The 24,308-nt window shown below is 54.1% G+C and overlaps 1 protein-coding gene across 5 annotated transcripts in view; it reads left to right on the top strand.

The window, feature by feature from the left end:
• SNX29 (sorting nexin 29) overlaps nucleotides 1-24,308 on the top strand; it is a 500,159-nt gene that overhangs the window by 453,347 nt on the left and 22,504 nt on the right. For all 5 annotated transcript variants that reach the window (XR_006198016.1, XM_042923016.1, XM_042923020.1 and 2 more), the window contains one exon: nucleotides 3,945-4,084. Coding sequence is in view for 4 of the 5 variants with exons in the window: in XM_042923016.1 (XP_042778950.1) it covers nucleotides 3,945-4,084 (140 nt within the window). In the remaining variant the exon portion in view is untranslated. The remainder of the gene's footprint in view (nucleotides 1-3,944; nucleotides 4,085-24,308) is intronic.

The raw sequence follows: 24,308 nt of genomic DNA, 5'->3' as shown, positions 1-24,308 counted from the left end.
GGCTCTGTGATACTGGGGGGGGAACCAGACAGGTAATGGCCCTGCCTCCCTGGGACGTAGATCGTTCAAGGAAGGTGGGGAAGCTAGAGGCACATGATGAAGCAGTGGTGAGGACCTTGAAGAACAGAGAACAGGACATCGTTAGCAGGGGTATCCTGGAGGGTCTCTCAGTGGTGGGGGCACAAGAGTAGAGACTTAAATGTCAAGGTATTCCAGGCCAAGAGGACGCCTTGGGAAAGGCCTAAAGCATCAGGAGCATGGGTCATCACCTCATGCACATAGATGTTGGTGGATCGGCATCAGTCACGGCCTCCAGAAGATACCAGGGGCTTAGCCTGGGTTGTCCTGAATGAGGTGGGCCCATCCTTGCCGCCATTTTATGGATGGGAAGCCTGAGGCTCCCACTGGTTTAGCCACCTGAGTGTAGATGGCAGTGTGGGTCACCCTCCCCTCCTGAGGGACTGTCATCTGGTGTAATCATCCTGCAGTGCGGTCTCTTGGATGGTTTTCTAGGGGCCCACGGAGGCCAGGGGACCAGGGAGAGCAGGCCGGCAGACATGCTGGGTCTGTGCTTCCAGCCAACGAGGGCAGGACTGCTTAGCTCTGAAATCGTACCAAAGCCCTTAGTGGTGAAGTATCACGGTGGCTATCATTTTCTGTAAGATACCTTCACCAAAAGCAACGGTGAGGCAAACGCGGAAAAGGGCTAAGACTTAATTAGATAAAGGGTTATGGGGATTTGTGGTACCATTTGCTCCGCTTTATGCGATTTCCAGAATAAAAAAAGAAAAGTAAAAATGAAAGGACAGTCACGGGAAAAAAAGGTCTTTCGTGAACGGTTCTGCCCTCTTCCCTGCCCCACGGAGCTCTGCCAAAATCACGGGCGAGGACTCATGAAGCAGATTGAGACCCGAGGGAAGCGATGTCCCTGGTAGAGGTTGGCAGTCGGGCACCAGCGCCGAGGTGACAGGGTTCCTTCCCTCTGCACGATACCTGGCTTCAGCCAGAGCTGACCCCACAGGTGGAATTTCTCTGAACTGAGTTCTGTCTTAGGGAAGCCTGTGGTTTGCAGGACCCGTAGGTTTCTCTTCTATAAATTGGAGAATGTCTTCTGGATTGGGGGTGGCTCTGACTGTGCACTGGTTGGAGACCTGGGACCCTGCCCATCTGTCTCCCGATTCTGAGCCCTCAGGCATGTGCCTTATTCTTTCTGAGCCTCCGTCTCCAGCGTCAGATGGGAGCGTGCGGCCCAAGGAAAGAGCTCAGTGCACAGCGTGAGTAAAGATCCCGCAAATACCCGCGCTTGCTCTGAATGGCTCAGGGAAAACTTGCCCACATGTCAAGTTCGGTGCTGCCATGTCGGGTTTTCTCAGGGGCTGGTTAGGGTTCCAGGGCCCGGCGCTCTGGAGCAATGAGTTCTTGGAAGGATTTGGGATTCTTCCAGGGTGATCATCTTTCCGCCACGTCACTCCTGTCCCTGGGACCTTGGTGAGAAGAGGCACTGAGACCAGGGAAAATAGACACTTTCCACCCCTGGGTAGCTTCCTCCCACCTTCATTTTGAGCATTCTGGCCTCCCTAGGATCCTGTTGCCCAGCCCAGCCCCATAGGCAGAGTGGGGAGCCTTCCCCCATCTCCCCTTCTTGCTTGAGAGGGTGTTAAGTATTCCCTGCTGCAAAAACGGAGAGACTTGTGGGGCTCACAGGCTCCTTGGTGGTCCTCCGACAGCCTCTCAGGCAGGCCTGTGGGCTTCTCGCGCCCCTTAGAACTTAGGCCCGATGGACTCCGTTTGGCACCATGTGGCCACGTGAACCCTCTTCCCCAGAAGGAGCATCTCAGTGCCTAACGATGGGTCAAAACTCAGAAGCCATAGAGCAGCCCCTGGCCATCAGACCAGGAACGCAGCACAAGTGGCTGCAGCTTGTGCCATGACCGGCTGTTGCTCTCCGGCCCGGCGCGCCTCCCGCCAGGCCGCGGGAGCCCGGAGCCCCTGTCTGGGGCCGCGCTGGGCCGGGACTTGGAGTGGCTTTGGCAGCCCTTAGTGCTCTCACCCTCTGGAGGAGGGCCGTGCGGAGGCGGCTCGCGGGGGTGGCCCTGGGCAGGAACCCCTTGCTGTGACCTGGAAGGGATCCGGGGAGCCTGCCGGCCACAGAAGCTCTGTGACCTTTCCTCCCACCCCATGTCCTGGAAGGGCTGCCGGGTGAAATACGGGATGCCCGGCGAAATATGAATCTCAGATAAACAGTGAGTAATTTCTTAGTTCCAGTGTGTGGCGTAGAGTTGAATACTGAAACATTATTGAATCATGAATTATTGAATATTGAGTTATGAATACTGAAAAATTATGCGTTGTTTATCTGAAACTCAGATATCTCCAGGCATCCTGTGTTTTCATTTGCCAAATTGGGCAGCACTAAAAGAATCCCCCTGCTGTGCTCAGGTCCTTGGCAGGGCCTTGTGGGGACTCTTCTCCCGAGATTCGGGCACATACCGGGATCGGGTGCCTCTGGGCACGGCCTCATTCAGCTGACTGTTGACGGAGCCCCTCTTTGAGGTCACCTCCATGCTGGCACAGGACAGAGGGCGGGGCTGAGGGCCATGCTCCATCCGTGGGACCTCGTGCACAATTCACCCAGACCCTCTTAGGCTGCCACTTCCTCATTTGTCACGTGAGAATAGTCCCCTCTCTTCTCATGTTCTTGTGAGGTCAGATGACCTCATTCCTCCACCTGCCCTCTCTCTCCCCTTCCCTTACTCACCTCATGTGGTTCTTCCATCTAGGAAGAGCATCACTCTCACAGAGAAGGAGTCTCCTGCCCCTCACGCTGGCCAGGGTTTCTTTGTGATGAGCCACGGCCCCCCGGTGCAGATCCGCATGAGCAGGACAGGCCACACAATCTCTGGGGCCCCTTGCTTCGATATCATTAAGGATTTCAACCCTGGGACGGCAGACCGTCACCCAGTTGTAGTTCTTGGCAGGCATGCTTGGGCCACCAGCCCCGCTGCCGAGGGCCAAGCAGCCACGACGGTGGAGGGTCAGAGGACGGAGCCCCAGAACACCGAGGGTAGAGACTGCATAGACCTGGGGCCCTGTGCCTGCCTCCCGAGCCATGTTGCACAGCCCCCAGCCTGGCATGGTCCCGTGCTGCCCGGTATCCTGGTTTTTCAAGGGAAGATGGAACTTCTCAATACAGTCTTTCTTCTTTCTTTTTTTAATCTTTTTTTTTTTTTTTGTGCTTATTTATTTGGAGAGAGAGAGAATGTGCACGTGCCATTGGGGGAGGGGCAGAGAGAGGAGAGAGAATCCCGAGCAGACACGTGTCAGCACAGAGCCTGACGTGGGGCTTGATCTCACAAACCATGAGATCGTGACCCGGGCCAAAATCAGGAATCAGACGCTGAACCAGCTGAGCCACCCAAGTGCCCCATCAGTAAAATCTTTCTTAAATAGTGATGACTGATTCATATTTTAGAAACTTCCTATGATGGTAAATCAAACACTGTCTCTGGGAAGCAGCTTGGACCTGTGTGGTACCTGGATTTATCTGTGAGTCCTACACTGGCCTGTGACCTCCACCAGCAACACAGCAGTGACCGGCTTTGCTCACTGTTAGGTCCCCTGGCCCCTTCACCGCCTTGGCACATTGTAGGTCCTCTGTAAACAACAGACACAGTTGCTAAGACTTCATTTATTCATGGGAACACACTGTAGGTGGTTTCATGGATCTGTTGTCCCCCTCTTAGTAATAATATCACGAACGTTTTCCCTGTTGATTCAACAGGATCGCACGTGGGAAGCCTTACGTACACCCTTTCCTCGCGACAGTCGCTCAGGTCGACCTCAGCCGTCTGGGTGGTGATGACCGGTCGCTGTATCTTCTATGGGTGGTTTTCGGAAGAGGAAAGAGTGAGCGCCTGAGCGGCCCTGTGTGTCTGTTTTCTCAGGATGCCAAGTTTGTGGAGGAGCGGAGGAAGCAGCTGCAGAACTACCTGCGCAGCGTCATGAATAAGGTCATCCAAGTAGCCCCCGAGTTTGCCGCCAGCCCCAAGAAGGAGACACTGGTGCAGCTGATGCCCTTCTTTGTGTAAGTACTGTTCACGTGGGCGCTCCGCCCAGCACTTCCTCCTCCCCCTCCTCCGAGGTTGGCAGGCGAAGTGCATGGCCATCGTTGACACACCGGGGCCCAGGTGTTGTTCCCCGAGCCGCATGAGCTGAGGCGCTGTGCGCTTCTGAAAGGGCTTCAAGACAGCGGGTCAGCCGATGAGCGCTGTTGAGCTGAGGTTTGCAAATAAATGCAGGCCTGCGTGGCTTTCTACCTTCCACCTTTCGATCAAAGCAGAGAGTAATTTTCTCTGCAGCTCACAGAATCTTCCAGAACCAAATCAGCCTGTCACCGTTGCTTCAGCGGGTAATGGATGCAAGGGAAAATTCTCAGACTCCCACTGCTGCTGACTTAAGTAATACTAATATGAAAATAACTTTAAGTGTGAGCTAACTTAAAAAATTAGGTATACATTTCTCATTCTTATATCTCTTGTAAAAGTGAACAGGAATTGAAAGATGTTTGTTGACGTGTCAAGCACTTACAAAATCATCACAATTTAAAACTGTCAGCACAACAGATACTGATGTTGTTTTGAAACCGAAGCTTTGCTCGCGTTGGCCTGGAGCACACTCCTTCCTTGGCTGCGTGCGGCGCCCGTGTGTCTGGGGGCCAGCTCCATGCCCCGCACTCTTCTCTGGTCACATTGCTGGGGACATGTCTGTGCAGCACCTTGGGGCAAGTGGCCGTCCCTTGGTGTCACTACTTGATCTCTGAGGAGTCCGCTATACCATAGAACTGGAACAGAGATGATGGAATAGTTGTTTTTTTTAGAGCCTTCAGATGCTATAGAACATAATCGTATCATTTCTAGAATGTTAGCATCATAGGGAAACTCAAGATGTAAAACTCTGTACGGCAAACCTGTGGATCCCCAAAAGTGGTATTGGAACCCATTAGTTGAGATGCGCTGGTTGGGGCTGTGTGACGTGCTGGGGTGAAATAAGTGTTTCTTTTCAGCGTAGCTCTCGAGAACAGTCCGCTGAAGGTCCAGGGGTCTGTCCTCATTAACGGTGATGCTCTGACCTCAGATGGGCTTACCCTGTTTATGTCTGCCTTGGGTCCCACCTCCCGGCATTTCCAGCTTGAACTTCCGACCAGGCCGACGTTGGCCAGCTGCCCCTCTCGATTGCAGCTTGCTCATGTTTTCCCGATTTTTTTCAGGGCTTTTGCAAGAAGACAAAATTTGTATTCTGCATCTGGTAAAAGGCACCTTTTTTTTCTTTTATTTTTTTAAGGGTATATTTTTGAGAGAGAGTGCAAGTGGGGGGTAGGGGAAGAAAGAGGGGGGCAGAGGATCCAAAGCAGGCTCCCCACTGACAGCAGAAAGCCTGACGCCGGGGCTCGAACTCCCAAACCACGAGACCACGACCTGAGCCAAAGTCAGACGCTCAACTGACAGAGCCACCCAGGCGCCCCACAAGCCACCTTTTTTTCTGAACGCTCGCTATGGAAAACCACACTTTGCATTCATTCCCTGGTGATGCTGGGGCTTAGTCTCGCTGTTTGGAAAGTGCCGTAATGGTTCGTGAGGGGAGTTCCCATTCTTTTAAAGGCAGCTGCCTGGCCTGCGATATGTGTTGGAAATTAACCTGTCCCTGAGTCCTGTGAGTTTGGGCTAAATTCCCCAGTGAAAACCAAGTTAGGCGGTCCTAAGACCCTGATGCGAAGCCAGGCCGCCTGCCCCAGTCTGAGGAGAAGAGACTGCTCGCAGGCCAGCTGGCGTCCCTCCTGCCTGCCGTGGGCAGCCCGGGTTTCTCTGATTGGGCTTTTACCAAACAGCGGCCTGCGGGATCATGGAAACTGTATGTTCACCGAGCAGCTCAGTGTGCTGTGGGAGCTCGGCCGTGCGGTTATGTTCATCAGAGCTGAGGGAGAAACCTTCCGTGTCTAATTGGCACAGAGAACAGAAAAGCACAAAGAATCTCAGTCAGAGATTGTGGCAGATGACGCCATGTTGACGCCAGACTTCCGCAGAAACACTAGCCTAGACCCCGGTCGGAATTAAACCACTTGCTCCCCTTGGCTTTCCCGGGGTCCAGAGGACGCTGCCCGGCCCATGTCTGTCTTTTGTGAGTGACGTGGGGATTCCGGGTTGGAGTGTGTAGATTGGTTCATTTTGGGGTAGACAGAAGGTGAGCAGCGGCCCGATTTGTCGCTGCTGGTAAGTCTCCTTGCGATGATCTCCTGCTTGTGCGTGCCTGGCGCTCAGCTCACATCTCGCCCTGAGGAATTTCTGATTTGAAAAACCCAAATCTCTCTTGGTTAAGGGCATAAACCCTACAAAGGATAATTATTCTCATAAGGCTCGACAGACGTCCTCGGTTCTTTCAAATGCTGACTCAGGATTCTAAAAGCCCCTTTTAGCTACTGAACAGAAGTAGGCGTGTTTACTAAGGAAGGTGCCTCCGGTCCCCCTCCATGTGCTGACTGCTGACTACAGGCACCGGCTCAGGGGTCCCCTACTTGAACTCATCTTCCCAGTCTTCCTGAGAACCTATTAGGTGGCACCCTATAAACCTGCCGATAAAATGGCAATTTTGTAAGGTGCCACTCAAAACTGCTGAGCAGAGCGAGGCCCAGAGAGGTCCCCCGCTGACCCCAGGGTTACCCAGCCAGTGCACGGGGAGCCCCGGGTGTTCAGTGCCACATCCCGTGTTTCGGGGTAAAACTTGGAGCCTGTGGAATGAGCCTGCCCCGCCCCCACCCCCGATCTTTTATCTGACCAGTCCAGTGGAGTTTTGGTTTTTGTTTACTTTTACTGAAGTGTCCCCAACCTCAGAATAGCAGTGTCAAATCACGTATCAGGCTCCTCTGGAAAACTGAGACTTGGTCCTCTCGTGTTAGGGACTGCACATGTGTGTCCTCCCCAAAGTCATGCGTGGAAGCCCTAACCCCAGCGTGATGGTATTTGGAAGTGGGGGTTGGGGGAGGTAATGAGGTTGACAGGAAGTCATAAGGGCGACACGATGGGATTAGCGCCCTTACGAGGAGAGGAGGAGGCGCTGGCGTTTGCTCGCTCGCTCGCTCTGCCACGTGAGGACACCGTGAGCGGCAGCCATCTGCAAGCCAGGAAGAGAGCCTTCACCCGGAACTAAATCTGCCAGCACTTTGGCTCTTAGCCTCCAGAACTGTGAGAAATCAGTGTCTGTTGTTTGAGTAAGCCACCGCAGTCCGTGGTATTGTGTCACAGCGGGGGGCAGACGCATACGCCCCCGTTCAGCGCCCCGCCACCCTTGGCTGCCGTGGAGCAGTGCTGCCTGCCCTCACTGAGACCCCCGCCCCGTTGCCTCCTGGACCCTAAGCTGAGCCTTCCCCTTCCCCTGTTGGCCTTTGGCTGCTTTTCTCCTACGCTCGTTTGCGTTTCCTGCCTGGCCCCCAGCAGACACTCGGGCGCGCAGTCCTGCCTCTCACCCGCCGCTCAGACGGCCTCTCCATACAGGCCGGATGGGAGACCGGACCCTGTGTCACCCAAGATGCCTTCGGTTTGCACGCTGCTCTCGCGCGTGTTCTGAGAGCTGCCCCACTGCCAAAATTCCGAAAGGTGGTCCCTCTCTGATTTGGGGTGGGCGAGGGGCGGAGGGCAGGGGACTCAAAGCTGGTGCGTAGAACTTGCTCCGTTTCCTTCATAAATCTTCCCTAGAGCCTTTAGGCTCGTGGGGTCCAGCATCCAGCAGGAGCCGCTTTTGCACGCGCGTCTCCACTTTGTTTTTCTTCTTTCGGGTGTCAGTATTGCTCTGTGTTCTGCAAGGGGCATCCCGACCTCCAAGCAATCTGCCATCTGCTCCGATCTGGGAGCTGAAGAATCGGCTGGTCGGATCTGTTCTCCAAACCTCCCCGCCTCCCACCGCCGTCCCCGCCAGGGCCGGCAGCAGGCCGAATCAGAAAGCCGGGCGGCGGGAAGCAGACCGTTTCTTTCCCATTTTGAACTCTGTGTGTCAGATGGGGACCGGAGTCTGCCCCCCGCCCGCCCCAAGATGGTGAGCAGGGGAAGAGCAGCCCCCTCTGGCCCCCTCCTCGGGAGCCCCGTGTCGTTTGCACCCCCCAGCATTTCAGGGAAAGGTGGGTGCCGAGACGTGACGCGTGGCAGATGTTAGCAGACGCCGCGGGGACGTCAGGTGCTCTTTTGAAAGTGCGTTAATGAGGGAGGCTTGGATTCCAAGAACTCATCCTGCGAAACTGGACCGCACATTGGTGAAGGCTCACATGATTTCTTGTGCTGGCATTTAGCGCATTATTAAAATGTTTACTGCAGAGCAATTCATCCTGGGGCACTGCATCACGGTCGGCTGTTTGTGAAGGGGAGGGAAAAGTTACGGGGGTGAGGGCTGGAGTAATGTAGGTCGCAGCACAAATTCCCAACTGAATTTTCAGCAAAAAGTGTGGCCGATGTCTGCCCCTCTCACCACCCCCCTCCGCTGCTGCACTTGCTCCAAAAGCTTGTTGAATGTATTTTTTGCCGAAATAGGAGCTGCCGTTTCTCCCAGTGAGCAGGGGTGTAGCCTGGGGATGAAATGCCCCGCGCTGCTCACCACGAAAGGATCACCTGAATCCCAAGCTGAGACCTTTCACTTTGCAAGTTGCTGCTGATAGAAATTACTTAGCTCCCTCCTAGGGACTTTTAACTCGCACTGCTTCTCTGGACGAGCCTGAACCTTCCAGGCTCCAGAGTCCTCACCGTGGCCCAGGTGCCACAGAGGAGTGCAGACCCGATTTGACAGATCTCAAGTGTGTGGCCAGACCTGGGAGACTGGTTAGGTGTGGACAGTGTTTAAAGTAAAACATGAAGGTGAGTGACTTTTGATGGGACGGTTATGCCCCACACTGGCACCTTTCCAACTACCCAGTCGGGCTTCCTTGATTTCCATCAGCTGCCAGGCCCTCAAAGGCAGATGGGTCTGAGGTCCCTGGTAGCCAAACAGAAAGGGTGGGGAGTGTGGCGTCTGAGGTTCCCCAGCTCTCCCACTAAGGTGGAGGTTGGCCTCAGGCAAGGGTCTGGCCTCTGTGTCTTGTGTCGTGAGGTGTACAACAGGAAGAACAGTGGCAGGACCACCGATCTGTCGGGGGTTAAGTGAGCTCACGTGAGAGAGTGTCTTATCTGAGATGTCCGCTCGTGAGAAACAGGAGGAGAGAATCCTTATAAAAACCCCACGGACATTTCTGGGTGTCTCTTCATCCAGACACATGTGCATCCATCCCTACGAGTGAGATACTGGAGGCCCAGGAAGTTTAAATGATTTGCCCAAGATCGTCCTGAATTATTCCCGTCCCCCTACTAGGGATCCCGCACTCTAGACGGTAGCTCAGGGCCCGCCCCGGGGAAAGCAGCTGCAAGAGCTGAGCTCTGGCTTTCCGGGTGCCTGAGAAGTCGGCCTGGGCCCATGGACGTTGTTCTTCCCACGGGAAGGCACCCCCAATCCTTGGAAGCCCACCACCAGAGGCTCCTCCCCGGCGACCTACCGCCCTGTCACCTGGAGACAGGAAGTATAAAATGCCACCCAGTCACCTCCAGCCAAGCCTGGCTATTTCTTTTTCTTTTTTTTTTTTTTTCCTCAAGTTTATTTATTTTGAAGGGGAGGGAGGAACAGAGAGAGAGAGAGAGGAAGACAGAGAATCTCGACGCAAGGCTCAATCCCACAACCGTGAGATCATGATCTGAGCGGAAACCAAGAGTCGGATGCTCAGCCGACTGAGGCACCCAGGCGCCCCCAGCCGGGCTATTTCTGGGGCTGCTGCTAGGGTACGTGGAGGCAGTGCCGCCCCCAGGGTGCTGGCCCTCCAGATCCCAGGGCTCCAGTCCAAGGAGAGGGGAACGAGTCCCTCTGTTTGAAAGTGACAAGGACAACAGCTACTCTTGTCTAACATTCAGAGAGCCTTCATGTCCCCAGGCTTCCTACCCTCAGTACTTAGGGTCTGACTCTGCCGTCTCTTTCTGTTCGGTGGGGAATGGGGAGAGGTCAGCTCCACAGAGGAGGGACAAAAGCGGGGAGGAGGAGGGTAGTGTGACTGGTAACGAGTGCCAGAAAAAGTGGGGGACTCTGGGACACGTCCAGGACAGAAACTCTGCTGACTAGACAACATGGAAAGTACCCCTCAAAGGAGCCTACATTCGGCAGACGTCTTTCCCATCTGGTTTATCGTAGAGCGCAAAACAGAAAGAAGATTAAAAAAAAAAAAACCACTTTCTGCTTTGATGGAGTAGGGGAGTGGAAAAATAGACAAACACATACACTGCCAAATAATAAGGTCTTTGAAGAAAGTTCATGCAGAGTCAGAGGCTAGAGAGTCATACAGTGGTATTTTCCAGCAGATGGTCAGGAAAGGCCTCTGTCAGGGAAAGATCTTGCAAATTTCTGGGGGAAGGGTGTGCAGTTAGAGGGAACAGTAAGTACGGAGGCCCTGGGGCGGGAGCAAGCTGAGTGTGTCAGAGTAAGGCCAGGGTGGCCAGATCACAGATCATCTGGGGCCTTGAAATCCATAACAATGGCTTTGGGCTTTATTCTCAGTGAGTTGGGAAGCCCCTGAAGGGCTTGGGGGAGGGATGTGATAAGGATCTGGTTCACATTTTTAAAACTTCACTCTGGATATGGGATAGAGAATGAAATTGGAGAGGAGCAGGTGGGACGGCTTTTGCAGGGTGTGCGCAGGGGGAGTTGGCATCTTGGCGGAGGTGATGAGAAGGGCAGGTGAGCAGTGAGTGGACCCCACTGTGTTTGAGGACCGGCTGTCCGGGTGGGGAGACGTGACGATGCACCCAGCATCCTGCCAGGCCAGGCAGATGCAGCGACGCCGCCACGTCCGCTCACTGGGGACAGTCTCGGTATTCAAGTCAACAGACATGATTGAGCGCCAACTGTGTCCAGGCTCTTGGGTTTGGAGAGAGGTTGGCAGGGCTACTAAACCGATGGCTAAGATGTGGACCTGGCACCGGGGGCCCACATACGTATGGGGCTTGATATCATCGGGCCATGTGTCTTTCATCCGTTCACTAGGAACTTGCAGAGTGCCTCGTTACGTGTCACACTGCCGGGTTCGGATCCCAGCTGTGCTATGGACAGGCCGTGTGGTCTTGAGCAAGTCACTGAAGCTCTCCCGGGCCTCAGTGTCTTCATCTGTACAATGGACATATTCGTAGCATCCGCCTCGCGGGGGGCCACGCGGGTTCCACGAGCGCACGTATGTCAGGCTCGTCAAACAGCCCTTTGCACGTAGTAAGCACGTATGTGTGTCACTATTTTTACCAGCAGAAAGGAAGCACGGGGGAAGGAGAGTCTGGGGAGCAGACGTTTTGGAGGAAGTGATAAACTTAAGGTATTAAAAAAAATGAAACACTACAGAACGAGAGGAGATTGAGAAGTAAACATCACTCTGCCGAGTATTGTGCCCCCACCCCCCGTGACCGCCGTGAAGCCGCTTATGTAACGTTGTAGAAATTGTTAATCCTTTGTATATCCAAGCCAGATCCTACACCGCATTCCGTAGTTTGCCTTTTGAATTTAATAAAGCTGGCTCATTCCTTGTGAAAGCCGCGCAGCATCCAGTGCAGGGGCTGTTTTGTCATTTATTTCACCATTGCTCTCCTGGAAGATTGACGAGATTTCCAGATTGTTCTCCCTCAAACAGTGCTGGCAGGAATGCTGCAGCAGACCTACATTTTGGCAGATAGGTAGGGAGGACTGATCTTTCTTTAGAAGCCAGTCTGGCTCAGAGGGCAGGTGCATTTAAAAATTTTGACAGATGTCACTAAACCCCACCCCCTGGTACCAATCTGATATGCAGAATTTCAATAGGCATCAGGAGGGGAGACGGGAAGGCTGGGACCTGGGAGTGTGCAGGTCTCCAGAGAGTTTCTGTCCTGGTCTCCGGAAGGGTTGCCCGTGCAGGCCTTTGGGCTCAGGTCTGTGTTTTAGGAGGAACACAGGGGCAGCTGGGGGAGAGTGGAGCGGTGGGGGGTGGCGGGGTGCTTTCGCGGTAACCCAGAGAAATGGTGGTGGGGATGGGCCTGAACCAGATGATGCCAAGTGTTTGAGGCCAAATGTCTGGGCAAATGATGGTCAAGGGGACAGAAGAGAAGCTGGTTTGGGAGCAGACAAGGTGAAAACAAGGCATTGGGTTTAGAAGCTGGTCTTGGGTCCCGAACGTGAGTTGGGAGCCAGGTAAGGAGGGATGAGCGTCTCCAAGGAGTGCGTGTGCCGAGCTTCATGTGAGCTGGAAATGCCCTCCTGGTGCTCCTCAGGAAACGTACCTGTTCACATCCCAAGAAAAATCCGTCAAGAGATGGGGGCAAGCATTGCATTTCTCTCGTGGAAATTAAAGGACAGCGATCACCATTCGTGGTTTGAAGGAATCTACACCAAGGAGGCAAAAGGGAGATTCTCGACACACGGAGGTGGTTAAGGGTGACATTTCCAGGAACCAGGGCAGGAACTCAGAGGCGAGAAATGGTCACGATCTCATCGGTCAGTCTTGCTTTTAGCTGCCACCGCGTCTTTGGCACTTGTTCGTGGTTGTGTCTGCGGCAAACAATGAGTCCTTCTTGCAAATGAAATAAATACTAATCGGCTTAGGTGCATAGTATGCTTGATGTCAATGGTATTCCTAGAAATAAGTTTTGGAAGCGCAGTAAGTCCTTACTTTGATTTTGACCCACAATTCTGTGCGATGCTGTCCACTTTGGCAGGAGATCTGTGCACCGCGCTGTTAGGGGAACAGTCCCCGGTTACGCGTGCAGGTGTCATCCGTTGTTTGGGGCTCGCTCGGCTGCGGGCCTTGGCAAATACCTCCAAACTTCCTGTTTCTTCTTTAAGAGGTAAATCTTTTTAGATCTCCAGAGTAATAAACGGTACGAAGAATATTGGGAATATTTGAAGAATAAGTTGTGATTTGGGCAGTTGCCAAGAACGTCCTGGAACCCTGCTTCGTGGCTCTGGAACCCTGGAGAGTTCTCTCTTGCAGGAATTGGGAGACACTCCTTGCTTGGGATCCGGTCTCCTGATACAAGCTTGGCACTGGTAACCACGGAGGTGGGGAAAGAAAAAGGGAGAGGAGAGGAGGAGGATAGAAGCGGGGCCAGGCCAGGCCCCGTGGAACCAGCAAAGCAGCAGGACGGGGAGGCAGGACCCTGGGAGGAAGGAAGCTGGGGCAGGGTCGCGAGGGCAGGGTGTCTCCCGAAGCAGCTGTCCTCCGCATGCGAGAGCTGCGAAGTTAGCACCGAGTCCCCGAGCGGAAAGATCAGCCAGCTGGCCGCCGCCTCCGCTGCCACCTTGGCTGACGACTCTCAGAGCAGGTGGCTCAGCACAACCACGGTGGCGCCCCTGTCACCCTCGTTGGGGAGAACGCGGTAAACAGGTCATCCAGAGCAGCACAGGGGAGGCAGCACCTTCACCGGCCGCAGCCTGCCTGTCACGCCTCCGGGCAGGGATGGGCTTTTTGCCAGGCAGGCCTCTCTCTGCAGGAGCCGGCTTCTGGACCTGGCAGCTGTGTCCAGCCTGGTTTTGCACAAGGGAGCAGCGTATTCTATGCAGGGCACTTGACACAGTTCATAGCTTCTGCCTGGAAGTTCAGTGGCTGCGGCCCCCTCCTCAGAGTGTGTGCCCTTTGGTCCTGGAGGAACTTGGCGGCCGTTGGGGCTTGCAGAACCTTTGACCCGTTTTCTGACACGCTGGTGCTTTGTTGGGACACACCAGGGGTCAAGCACTAATGTGCCCCCCGCCCACCCCACTCCCCCCAGTTCACAGGGGACCTTGACCAGGCTGGTATGGAGGGGAAGCTCGTACCCACGGCGGCTGTGGTCACTGTTCCTTAGCCTCCACATCTTGCCACGTTGTTCCTAACCAGGTGTGCGATCCATAGGAGGAGGCAGTGCGCCTCCTGGCCGGACACCCTTACCTGGGACATAAATGCCCCGGTGGGACGTCCCCTCCTGACTGCTTTTGTGATCTCTCAGCCTCTTGCTTAGTGAAGCCTCGCACCTTCCCCGCATCCGGGAGCAAGAGAGCAAACGTCCCCAAGTCCACCCCTGTCAGCTGGGGCATGGTGGGAAGTACAGGTGCCTCTCTGGCCAGGCAGGTCATGTATAAGCGAGTAATGCCACTGACTTGTGACCTCAGGTAGGGGTGTGGATCCTGTGGGAGAGGGTCGGCCACTGCCCTCCCCCGTCAGTTTCCTGTATGTGGATCTGCAGGTGGCCAGACTTTCTGTTTCTCCACATGGCAGAAACCTATATCTCAATAAAAAATCTCATTTGAAAATTAGGCATCCGCTGATTTGTGTGTGGGATGCGTGTGGCCCCTGGTATATCGCAGGGCTTGCCAGACAAACGGGATATGCGTTAGATGAATCTGCTCAGCACACGAAGAAATGCAGGGTAGGGTGGAAGGAGGCGGCAACCCCCTCAATCCCAGGGGACGATGACCACTGGATACCGACCAGGGTAACTGACAACCAGCCCTCAAGACACAGCACTGCCCGCAGTCCTGACCGAGGTCCCCCCAGCACTGGGCCTGACAAGCTGTGGGTCATCGGAACAGTCCACAGGCAGGAGATGTCTGCTCAGCATCCAAGTGCAGCCTGTCTGCCCTGCGCTCTCCCTGTGTGGCAGCTTCTGGATCCCCAGAGCGGGCTCGGTGCCCGGCCAAATGTTTGTCTCTTGCGGGCAGAGCACCTGCCCGAGCTCTCTCCGTCTTCTCTGTGGTACTTCTTCCTGTTCCTTGCCATGTTTCGGTGCCTCTTGGTGGCACTTGTTTACCTACAGAGAAGGAACACAGCCAGTCATGATGTGGTTTTCCTTCTAGAAGCTCTCCAAGAACCGTGCCGTGGGTCCACGGAGGGCAGTTGTGTGTATTCCAGGGAATTGGTCACAAGTTACCGGGGTTGAAAAGGAAGTGTGGTATTTTCACCTATGAAGTTCAAGAAACCACTCTTGTTCACAAGTAAAACTTGCCTTGAGGGGTTGCGCACAGAGCGGCCACAGTGGGCCCTTCTGTTTCTGTTGACCCCAAGGTTCTCAGCTGGGAGCTCTGTCACCTTCCTCCCAGCCCCAGGGACAGTTGGCAGTGAATGGAGACAGTTTTGATTGTCACAACAACGGGAGGGGGGCATGCTACTAGAATCCAGCGGGGCGGAGGCCAGGGATGCTGCTGAACGTCCTACAGTGCACAGGAAGGCCTCTCACAACAGAGAGTTTTCTGACCCAAGGTATCAGGAGTCCCAGCGGTGAGAACCCCGGTCTTGTTCAAGAAGCTGGTCTGCCATTGACTCTCATAAAACCGGCTGCAAACCTGTGTGGCCCCATGGCCGAGAAGGAACCAGGTGTGAGGCCGCGAGCTCTTCTGACGTTAAGTGCTCACATCTCCCCCTGGAAGTCGGCATTCCCGTGCCCTGCTGCCCGGTGAGGAAACAGAGCCTCCCACGGCAAAGGGGCCTGGCCGTGGGACGGGGACTCGCAGCTGGCACGGGGTGGGGTGGGGAGCTCAGGCTGAGTTCACGTGGCTGTCCAGCCTCTGTGGCCATTGTGTCCAAATGAAACAGAGTGTTGGTAAATAGCTTCATGGGCGGTGATTTCGAAGCTCCCGGTTTTAGGTCTTAGCATCCCTGGGAAGGGAAGCCTGGACTCCGTCGCACCTGCCTGTGGCCAAGCCGCCTCTCCTCTGCAGGGTGTCCAGTGTGGGGCTCACGCCCCTGGCTTTAAACCTGCCCCCCGCCCCGTGGCCTCTGAGTGCACACATCTCTTTGTACAGTGCCACTGGTTGGTGCTGCCCAAGGTCCAACCCATCTCCCCCTACTTGGGGTTAATTCCCAAAGTGGGTGTTGCAGAGAGGCCTGGAGGTTGGGGCTGAGAGGGGTAAAGCACTAAGGGGGGTTTTGACCCAGGTCAGAGAAGTGGGTGTAGCTACCTACCCACACACGCTCTCCAGCCATCTCCTTCCTCCCTGTCTGCTCCTGTCCCGTGGCCCCTTCCCGTCCTTGTGAATCTCATATACCCGCGATCTTTTCTTGGGACTGGAAAAGAGAGCCACGTCCTGCTTTGGCCCCAGGAATGCCATCCTTTGCGCAATCAGTAGCTTAGCCAGTGTCACTCAGAGGATAAAGCAGGTCACGGCCTGCTGAGTGAAAACACAATTCCTTGTTTTCATTTCTCTTTGTTACACATGGGAACTTGCTGTGACAGAGTTGTGGATGTTTTTCTCACTAGCTTGTCCTGGGAAGGCAGGTTGAGAAATTACTAATGCACCAGGAAACAAGCCATGCTGTCGGAGTTTGGGATGCAGCTCGTTTTGTGACTTTGACGTTGAAGGGATGAGCAGATTGGCATCACAGTTCAGAGAAAGGGCTGTGCAGTCCCACAGGCCTGGGTTTCGAGGCCAGGCCGTTTACCGGCTCAGTCATCTTGAATGAGGCCTTTGAGGGACTCTGTGCCTTGACGTCCCCATCTGTAAACGGGGACTGGTAACAGGCCCTCCTCCCTCAAAAGGCTGATTCAGAGATTTAACAAGTCTCTGCCCCAGTGTTGAACACCAGGTGCAAAGTAGGCCCGTGGCTGTGGCCGCAGGAATGACAGTCACCGCTTCGGCTGCTGGCCGAGTACACACAGCTCCTATCTGCGTTCTTAGAACCAGTGCACGCCTTGGAGCGCTGGGGCTTTCAGAGGAACACCCAGCAAGCACATTCACTGAGGACTTTGGGGGGATGTGAGACTTGATGTGTCTCCCCACCACTCTTCCTGCCTTTCTTTCCAAATATCGTCCAGTTGATCTGAGAAGCCGATGCTCTGTGATCTCGTCTACACGAAGATGGCCTCCTTGCGGCCAAGCCCTGCCTTGCTGAAACCAGGCTGTAAAGTACGAGGCTCCCCCCAGACAGCAGACCCTTTCACCCCCGTCAGTGGTTCTGTTTGATGGGTGGATTTCCTTGTGGTAGATACGGCAAAGCTCTGCTTTGAGTTTCTCCCGCCTGTGCAATAGCACTGTGGTACGTAACCGAGAGAGCAAGACCTTGGATGAGTCAGACCCGGGTTCAAACGTCAGCTGTACCACCGGGCTTGGGGCCTGGACCGCTCTGTGCCTCAGTTTCCCCATCTGTAAAACGGGGCCAGTAGCACAGGCCTCACGGGTTTGGCAAGAGGATCAAATGTGGCGTCACCCAGTAGGAGCTTCTCCAAGGGGCTTCAACTGTGGTCACATTTCAGGTAACCCTTTGTTCAGACTTTCCAGTCTCAGAACGAGTCGAGTTGGCAGCTTGTCTTGTATTACAGTTGCTTGTCCTACTTCCTGTCTTTTATTTTTAAACGTCGGAGCATCTGAAAATTCAGTCTGGAGCGAGGGAAGCAGATGAGGTTATTTTGGGCACAATAACCCCCGTCCTATTTTGGGGTTAGTAAAGAAGTGACAGTAATAAAAGCTCTCTGGTCCCAAGGAGGCAAGGCACACAGGAAGTTGCTGGCTCTCTGCCAACCAGGTGGCCTGTTCCCACAAAGTGCGATCGATCCGCCATCACTTCCCCCTCGGTGGGCCGGTTTCCGCCCGGGAGGCCGGCCGGTCGTGGCCTCGTCTGCCTCCAGGTCTGGGGATCGGCTGGCTGTCTGCTGGTCCAGGATGGCCTCGGCTGGGAATGATGAGGCAGCCGGGGCCCTCGGGCTGGCCAGGTATGCGTGGCAGAGCGAGAGCGGGAAAGGCCCACCCCCTGTAGCACTTTCCAAGCTCTGTGTCACGTTCGCTAACTTTCCCCTTGGCCCCGGCGTTCCCCAGGTAGACACTGTAGTCAGAGTGGGAGGGCCCTGCCGAGTCACAGGGCAGAGGACGAGGCAGAGAGTGGTGGATAATTGGGGCCAATTTTACAACTAGCACAGACAAGTAACTTGTTTTAGGGAGGAGAGGGGAGTGTGAGAGATGGGGTGGAGGGCGCACGAGGGTGGGTCTCTAGGGTGAGAGAGATTTCACTGAGGGAGAAGGTAGAGGGAGGCCAGGGACGACCGCCCCAGCACTGGGGCTCACTCCACTGTGCTCCAGAAAGGGCCACACGAGAGCCTTCAATGTACCTACCAGAGTCCCGCTTGCCTTGACGTGGCCAAAAGAAAAATGAAATTAACACGCAGTAAAAGGAGCTCTTTTGGTTTGGAGTTGAGGTCTGTAAACTTGAATGCACGTGTAGTCAGTTGAGTATCCACACCATCACACTCAGGATTCGGGACAGTTGTGTCACCCACCAGTACGCTCTCATGCTGTCCCTTTACGGCCGTACACTCTCCCCAGCCCTAATCCTGGCAACCGCTGACCTGTTCCATCGCTGTGGTTTTGTCTCCCGAGGACGTCCTCTGCGTGGAATCCACAGTGCCCTCTGGAGACCGGCTTCTCTCACTCACCACCGTTCTTTGCAATGCACACGAGTTGGGTGTACCTGAGGTTCGGTCCTCTGATGGCTGAGGAGCATTCCAGTGTAGAGAGACCACCGTGGAGCCATCCACAAGGCACTTGGGTTGTTTCCGGCTGTTGACAGTTTTGAGCGAATACAAACACTCGTGTGCTTTTTATGTGGACTAAAATGCTCATGTCTTTAGGGTAAATACCTCAGCGGGGGATGGCTGGGTCATGTGGTAAGTGTACGAAAACAGCCAGCCTGTGTTCCCGCGTGGCGTAGGGTTTCAGGCGCCGCGCACCGGGGGTGGAGATCTCGGCATTTCCCTCCTGATAATGAGCATCTTTTCATGTGCTGGTTTTTCTTCAGCCTCTTTCCTCTGGGAAAGGTCTATTCATGTCTTGTCCCCATTTTTAAAAAAATTAGGTGGTTTTTCTTTTCCTGTTGTGTTTTGATGGTCCTTCTATATTCTCTGTGGAAGTGCTTCGTCAGAAGGTCATTTGCACGTATTTTCTCCAGTCTGTAGCTTTTCTTTTCCTATTTCTGAACAGTGTCTTGTTTGTGACAAGACTCGCTAATTCTGATGAAATCCAGACCTCAGTTTTTTTTATTATGCTTTCGGTGTCCTGTCTGAGAACTCTTTGCTTAAACCAGGGTCACAAAGACTTTTCTCTCAGGTTTCCTTCTAAAAATTTTGTAATATGATGCTTAGAACTGTGATTGCTTTTGTGTTAACTTCTCTGTAAGGTGTGAGGATGTGGTCAGGTTGACATACTCCCCACGACTGCTCTTCTGCCCAGAGCCAAGTGGAGGGGACCCAGAGAGGAAAAGGACCACCGTTCTTCTTTTAATGGTTATTTGTTTTTGAGAGAGAGACACACACAGAGTATGCAAGCGGGGGAGGGGCAGAGAGAGAGGGAGACACCGAATCCGAAGCAGGCTCCAGGCTCTGAGCCGTCAGCACAGAGCCCGATGCGGGGCTTGAACCCATGAACCAGGAGATCATGAGCTGAGCTAAAGTCAGACACTCACCCGACTGAAACACCCAGGCGTCCCAGGTCCAAGCTCTTCTGATGCAAGAAGAAAGTTTCCTCCTGTGTGAGTTTCCTGTGGCCACTGAAACTGAACACCACAAGCTCAGGAATTTATTCCCTTAGAGTCCTGGAGGTCGGAAGTCCAAGATCAGTGTGAAGTCAAGGTGTCAGCAGGGCTGGCTCCTCCCCAGGGCTCCAGGGCAGAATCTGTTTCCTTGCCCCTTCCAGCTTCTAGAACCACCGCACTGCGTCCTCCTTTTGTCCGGGGATGACCACTTCTGTCGGCTGCTCTGAGATTCTGCTCTCGTGCCTCCATCATTTACGGGCCCTTGTGACCACCCTGGGCGCACCCAGAAAATCTGAGATCACCTCTTCCTCTCCAGGCCTTAAATTAATCACATCTGCAAAGTCCCTCTTGTCATATGAACAACAGCGATGAGGACATGGCCGCCCCGGGGGAGCCCTGCTTCCTCTTACCACACCCTGTCTCAGAGTTCTGGGCGTGCAAGGACAGCTGCAGACCGAGGCACGACAGAACCAAGAAAAGCGAGAGAAACACGGGCTCCCCTTCCCCACCACACCCAGCGTTCAGGGCCACGTTCCTGCCCTTTGAGTCAGAAACAGAGGGCTCACCCGGAGGCCTGTGTGTGCCCCGCGCCATTTCCAGATGTCGGGCTGACTCGAGTCCAGGCTGGACGGTCCTTGAGGGAAACGGTGGTAAACTCGCTGCAGCTTCGATGGTACCTCAAATTCTGGTTGTCTCCCCCCAGTCCACCTGCCATTATTTCCTTTCCAGAGCCCATCAGTAGCTGCCTCATGTACTCTGTACGTTTTCGTAGCTACATTTGGTGGCATTTACTCCGTCTTACCCAGATCTGAAATCTCCAGTGTTTTCTCCACCAAAGTGTTGTGCGATAATTGTGCATGCGGAGAAGGGATATGCTTTGTGAACATGCGTTATGTCAGGGAGTGAACGCTCAGTAACGGGGATATTACTATTATGGTGGTCAGCATTTATTGAGCACTTTGTGACTGCCGGAATTATCTCATTAGTTTTTACAATTTTCCCTATGAGAGTGATTACCATGTTTTGGCCCATTTTACAGATTAAGAAACTGAGGCTCAAAGAGGCTAATGAACTTGGCCAAAGATCCATACTTAGTGAGTGATGGTGCCTGTATCTCAGACCAGATCAGCGTGACTTGGGGGGGCCCCAGGCTGTAACCGTTCCCTCTTGCAGTTTTAAACCTCCCTCCTGAGTGCAGACCTTGGCCACGTCTCTGGATTCACAGAGTGTCCTTTGGCTGTCCTGACACCCCATTCCCACTCCCATCAGGTGAGAGTTTGAACCCCACCTCGACAGCACAGAGACTGCTTGGGATCCTCTCTATCCTCTCTCTGCCCCTCCCCAGCTTGCTGGCGCTCTCCCACGCTCACTCTCTCTCCCTACCTCTCTCAAAATAAATAAACATTAAAAAAAAAAAACTTCAAAAAAATGGGGGCACCTGGGAGGCTCAGTCGGTTAAGCATCCAACTTTGGCTCAGGTCATCATCTCACGGTTTGTGAGTTCCAGCCCCGCGTCGGGCTCTGTACTGACAGCTCAGAGCCTGGAGCCTGCTTCGAATTCTGTGTCTCCCCCTCTCTCTGCCCTTCCCCCGCTTGTGCTCTGTCTCTCTCTCTCAAAAATAAATAAAAACATTTTAAAAAACACTTCAAAACAATAAATAAAAATAAGTTATTAGCTAAATGGCAAAATAGGAGAAAGGCATCTAGTAAGGTGTCTTGACCCATGCCAGGCACTCAAGATGCTGTCTGCATCTGTAAAGATCCCAGAAGCATGGTATGTGTCTCAAAGGACTCTGGTTTGCAAAATTTCTGAAACCCACTTTGAATTAGCCTAAGCTGAAGAGAAGTATCGATTGGTTCACGTAACTGCAAAGCCCAGGGGTAGTGTAGCTTCATTGGCTGGATCCAGAGGTTCACATACTGTCAACCTTCGTTTTGCAAGCAGGTGTCCTCCATCTGGCAGAACTGTGGCCCTTACGGAGCCTGTAGATGCGGCTCCTGAGAATGCGCACTCCCGCACTGGCTCCAGCCAGAGTCTAGGGAAGACTCACTCATCACATCCTTCCCAGTAGGCCCGGCCGAGATTCCAGCGAAGTTTCTGATAGGCCAAGCCTTGTGTCATCGGCTCGTCTCTGAGCCCATGTCTGACGGTGGCCTGGAGAATGGAATCCCGTTAGCCAAATTTGCCGACTCTGGGTGGAAGGGGTGGGGCATTCAGCCACCTCAACTTCTGGACTGAACGTGGTTTCAGTGGGGGCCATCCCCTGAAAGGAGAGAAGGGGAGTGGACACATATGTCCATTCTGGGGGTCTGTCCTCCAGCTGTGAGTAAAGGCACAGCCAGCTACCCCAGCAAGCATTTGTGTAAGAAGCCTGTGACACCTCTAGGCCGGGCATCCATGCCCAGGGAGCCACGAGATCTTGCTTCTGGGCTGGAATCTTCTGCACGTCCCCGGCTCATCACTCCTCACAGAGTGGGAAGTGTGCCTTAGCCCTCCTTAGCAGGCGTCTTCTATCTGGCAGGGCAGTCTGGTTGTATTCACCAGGATGAATTAATGAACTTGGGGGCTGCAGGGGCTGCCTAGGGTTGTAGATACCCCAGGTGTGTCTGCTGCTGTAGAGTTTTCTCCCAGCCCGTGGGCTGGGCACTGGAGAGACTCTGAATGTGGAAGAGTCGTCCAGGACGAAGGTCCTCTTACCACCTGTCAGGAGCTCTCCCATCCCTGCAGGGAGAACCAGGGCTTTCACGTTAAGGGTGAGGAACAGACCCACTGGGGAGAGGGGGCGGGGTCGAGGCAGGTGGGAAGGGGCTAAGCCCCGGGCACATCATGAGTTCCCAGTGGAGGCCTTGGACTCTAGACCCAGCTGCCTTGTCACATTCCAAAGCCACAGGAACTGCTCACGTCAGCAGAGGCAATTCCATTAAGGGATTCATTTGTTCCGCAGGAATTTTTTTAAATACTCATTTACTTAATTGGAGAGTGAGAGAGCACAAGAGGGAGGAACAGAGAAAAAGGGGGAGAGAGAATCCCAAGCAGGCCCTGTGCTGTCAGCAAAGAGCCTGACACCGGGCTCGATCCCGTGAACTGTGAGATCATGACCTGAGCCGAAATCACGAGTCGCGCGCTTAACCACCCAGGTGACCCCAGCAGGAATTTTTTCATCAGTTTCCATTCCTTGTTCCTCAGTGACCCTGGGGTCCGCGGTTCATGAGAGATCCCCATTAACGGCTTTAAGAGAACTGTTGCGGTCATCATCTTCCCTTACCCCGCTTCCGGTGAAAATGAAGCCCAGAGAGGCGTAACGACTTGCTCCGGGTCGCATAGCTGGTGAGTGGCCCAGCCGAGACTCCAAAGCAGGGACTCAGGCAGGGAATCCGGCAAGGCCTCCCTGGCGAGATGCCCACGGCTTCCAAGGGAAGGGTGGTAACGAGCTCATTCACAATCCCGTTGTAGAACGTCAGAGCTGCGCAAGTCCCAAGGATTAGTGGAGCAGAGAGTGCCGAGCAGGCTCGGAAATCCAGAAACCGAGGAAGGTCACGACAGATCGTTCCTACGCACATAATCCTGGGGTCAGCGAGATGTCACCCAGCTTGTGTGGACAGTCCCTGGCACATGAGTCACCAGCTGGTAGACACTATCGTGGCCAGCCTCTGGATGTTATGCACAGATGAGACAGAGAGTCGGCAAAGTTGAGCAACTTGCCCCCGTTTGCACAGCTTGGAAGCATCACAACTGGCTTTCAGTAGCCAGCTCGCCGAGACTCTAAGGCCCAGGCACGCTCTTCCCTCCTTCCTCCAAGAATTACTAAGCAGAGACAGTCGGTAGCCTTCAGAGAAATACAAACGATCAGAAAAAGAGGCGGTGGGGGCGGATGACGAGGAGGCAGCCCCTGCTCTCAAGTAGCTTCATAAAGTTCCCTTGAGTAACTGGCTTGCCAAGTGCATCCCTTTAAACACGGAGGGCCTGCAGCCCCCTAAGGAGGGCGCGACAGGGACTCCCACTGCACACAAGTGGCGGCAACCCCTGTTACACGGCAGGTGCACAGTCATTGTCCTGGCGCGCCCTGCCTGGCTTCTTCTCGCTGGGACTTTTGCTGCCAGAGCTCAGGGACTGATCGGCGACCTTGAGCAAGCCCGTGCCCTCCTGTAGGTGGCGTGTTTTGAGAGAGCAGCGCTCAGCTCCTAGTTGGAGGTGATGAGGGCCTTGGCCAGCAGGGGGTTTTTGGAGAAACTAGTTTCCAACAGACTGAGGAGCCCCCTTCCTCTAGAATCCTTACATAAAGAAAGCAAAGACCAAGCTGTTTTCTTCTGTTCTCTGAGCCCAGACTGGCCCTCACCCAGCTCGTAGCCTCAGTAAAGGAGATTGGATGGTTCAAAACTGGCCGCATTATTGTTTAAACCACGGGTCCGCATGGGGCACCTGGGTGGCTCATTCGGTTAAGCGTCTGACTTCGGCTCAGGTCATGACCTCACAGTTCATGAGTTCGAGCCCCGCGTCGGGCTCTGTGCTGACAGCTCGGAGCCTGGAGCCTGCTTCCGATCCTGTGTCTCCCTCTCTCTCTGCCCCTGCCCCACTCACGCTCCGACTCTCTCTGTGTCTCAAAAAATAAATAAATGTTAAAAAAAAAAAAATTTAAACCACGGGTCCCCAGATTACAGCCTGGGGGCCAGATCTGGCTTGCTACTTATTTTGAAAAAGGTTAATGGGAACACAGCCACGGCCATCCACTATATACCGTCCATGGCCGCTGCG

The sequence above is a fragment of the Panthera leo genome, chromosome E3, assembly GCF_018350215.1.
Source record: "Panthera leo isolate Ple1 chromosome E3, P.leo_Ple1_pat1.1, whole genome shotgun sequence".
NCBI lineage: Eukaryota > Metazoa > Chordata > Mammalia > Carnivora > Felidae > Panthera > Panthera leo.
Note: the sequence above shows the minus strand (reverse complement) of the source record. Positions and strands in the feature narration are given on the sequence as shown.